Source organism: Carlito syrichta, unplaced genomic scaffold (assembly GCF_000164805.1).
Source record: "Carlito syrichta isolate Samal-C Ts95f unplaced genomic scaffold, Tarsius_syrichta-2.0.1 Scaffold308872, whole genome shotgun sequence".
Classification (NCBI taxonomy): domain Eukaryota; kingdom Metazoa; phylum Chordata; class Mammalia; order Primates; family Tarsiidae; genus Carlito; species Carlito syrichta.
This window is the reverse complement of record NW_007252968.1, coordinates 350,608-353,339: the sequence shown is the minus strand read 5'-3', so window position 1 is coordinate 353,339 and position 2,732 is coordinate 350,608. Positions and strand designations below refer to the sequence as shown.

Here is a 2,732-nt window from a genome sequence, read left to right as displayed (position 1 = left end):
TCGACGCCGCTGGCCCGGGCCCGCGCAGACACGTCCCGCACGCTGTCCTGGGGCCTCCCGTCCGTCACCACGATGACCACCTGGGACGCGAGGGGCGCGCGTGAGGCCCAGAGGGCCAGAGTGACTTGCCCAGGGTCACGCAGCTCGTCGGGCACAAGTGGGCCTGTCCCTCCGCCGGGGCTCGGCCCCGAGGAAGAGGATCTGGCGAGCCGAAGCGGAGACTGGGTTCCTCTGGCCTGGCTGAGCTGTCCCATCTGACCTCGGGATGTCTCTCCTCCCTCGGGTAGGCAGCTCTGCGATGCCCGGAGGGCAGGGCGATGTCCCTCCCTCAATCTGGGACCTCCGAGGGCAGCCCTCATACTGGGGGCTGTGGGAGTCGTGCGTGCCGATCCCCTCGAGGCCGATCCGGGAGTCCAGTGGCTGCAGCTCAGTGTAAACAGAGATTTGCCCGGGCTACCAGCCCAATGACTCCCCATTGGGCCCAGCACTCTTGCAGTTCTGAGCTCAGGACACCAGAGGGGGGCCGAGGCTAACGGATGGGGCTGCTGCCTCCGTCCAGACCGAGAGTCTCTCCTGCTTGGATGCCCAGGGGACCATCCCAAGGAAGATGGCGCCCTTTCTTTCCGCCACTCCCCAGGTTGCTACCTGCCCCTTCCAGAGAGGGAAAGGATCTGCCTGGTTCCCTCCCATTAGGCTCCTCGGGTCTGTAGTCTGGAAAGAGGGAGAGAGGACATCCTGGTGCTGAGCCCTGGCCTCATCACCCCTGCCGGCGGCTGCCCTGCCCAGCCTGAGTTAGGCAGCCAGCCCCTTTTGCTGCTGCTCTGCCTCTGCCTTGGTCTGCTTCTTGCTCCTGGGTCCCCACCCCTAGCCCCAGGGCCTGGGACATCCTGTCCTGGTGACTGGTGGTTAAAACAGGCCTGGGGTGGAAATATAGCTCCACCTTCTCCAACCTCAGTTGGTTCATCTGCAAAAAGGGTTGTGGTGAGCTTGAGTGAGGTGATGTATTATTTTTAGTATCATTTCCCCTCTAGGGGCCCTGAACTGAAAACCTAGCTGTGGCTAACCCCTGCCACACACTACCAGATTCCCCTAAGGCCCACTGCCTCGTTGTGTCCCTATGGACCTCCTGTAACCCAGCTTTGAGGCTTTCCAGCCCCTCTGCTGGAGCCTCCCATAGGCGAACCGAGCTGAACAGCTAATGTCTGATGCCAGCTCCCTCAGCCCTTCGGTATCACCTGCTGAGGGCACTCTCTCCTCTTGTGCCCAGCCCGGGCCACCGGTCTGATCTGGGATGACCCAGGTTACCCCTGGAGATGTGCCATCTATGACTATCACAGCCACTAACTCTACCACCTCTGTCCACTTTTGGGGCCAACACAGCCCGTCCACCAGCATGGCCATTGCTGTAACCACAGCACATGGTGCCAGAACTAGGAGACAGCACCGCAAAATAAGACTGACGGGCTGCCTGACGTGTCATTTCTTGGAGGGATGGTAATGGTTGGGATGACACACTTTTGTCTGGGTGAACACTTCTACTACTCATTAGCTGGGCAAGTTGCTTAAGCTCCTTGTGCCTCTGTTTTTCTCATCTGTAAAATGAGGACACCACTTCCGAGCAGGACTGTGCTCGTTTATTTATTGTGTCCTAGAGAGTGTGGCATGGAGGGGGGATGGGAAAGAGCTCCCCACCCCCAGGCTGGGGTCCCGGGCAGGTAAATCGTGGCTCCTGACGAGGGCTGTGATGGGGACGTACTGGAGCCTGGGGGTGGGGAGGCACGGGGGCAGAGGACTCCTGACTCGGCCTCACAGGCCCTGTGCAGAACCCTGGAAAATGACCGTGTGGTGCGAGGCCTGCACAGTACCCAGCCCTCTGCCTGGAACCCTCAGCCTCCAAGGGTGAGTTAACACAAAACTAGGCTAATGCCTCACTCCAATTCCATGCCCTGTGCTAGGTGCTATGCTGGGAACTTCGTGCATATGAACTCAGTCCTCACAGCAGCACTTTGAGAAAGTGTTGGCATTACGCCCATTTTATAGGGAAGGAAACTGAGGCCCAGTGAGATGAAGTAACTTGCTCAGAGTGGCACAGCTAGCATGGGGGAGCGGGGCTTAAGCCCAGACAGGCTGGGGCAGAGTTCACACCCTCACACATCCTGTAAGCATCCAGCCTGTCTGGTGCCGCCCTCCAGGGGCTCAGAACACCGGGGAGCCAAAATCACCTAAATTAAAATGACTGTGAGCTGCCGGTTGAAAGGCTGGGTAAAGGTGGCTTCAAAGCGCAGCCCGGTCACCTGCAGCAGTTGAGCTCTGTCTAATGATGGCCCTTACTGACCCTCAGTTTTCCCAGCTGTAAAATGGCACCTTGCAGGTGGGCAGAGCTCACAGCACACAGTGGGCACCTCCAAACAGCAACAGCCTCACAGGGTGTGGCACACGTACCTTGCTGATATCGGGGGACCTGGCACGGCCACCGTCGGCATCGCTGAAGGCCTTTGTGATGGCGAACTGGATGGCCAGGCCAGTCATGGTGCCTGTGGACAGCGGCTGGATGCGGCGCACGGCCTGCAGCAGCGCAGCCTTGGAGCCATGGGCCCGCAGCGGGAACTCCTGCTTTACGGTGCTGGCATAGTTGACCACGCCCACGTGTGTGGCATTGGGCCCCACGTCCAGCGACTCAATGACCTGGGACAGGAACACCTTCACCTTCTCAAATTCGATGGGCCGCACGC

General features: G+C 59.7%; 2 protein-coding genes across 2 annotated transcripts in view; both read right to left on the bottom strand.

Moving 5' to 3' along the window:
* LAPTM5 (lysosomal protein transmembrane 5) overlaps positions 1 to 2,732 on the bottom strand; it is a 43,140-nt gene that overhangs the window by 3,380 nt on the left and 37,028 nt on the right. The gene's annotated exons all lie outside the window — the stretch shown is intronic.
* The window catches only part of MATN1 (matrilin 1, cartilage matrix protein), a 9,658-nt gene that overhangs the window by 5,293 nt on the left and 1,633 nt on the right, over positions 1 to 2,732 (bottom strand). The window contains exons 2-3 of the mRNA XM_021716685.1: positions 2,443 to 2,732; positions 2 to 80 (exon numbers count right to left, since the gene is read on the bottom strand). Coding sequence (XP_021572360.1) covers positions 2 to 80; positions 2,443 to 2,732 — 369 coding nt within the window. The remainder of the gene's footprint in view (position 1; positions 81 to 2,442) is intronic.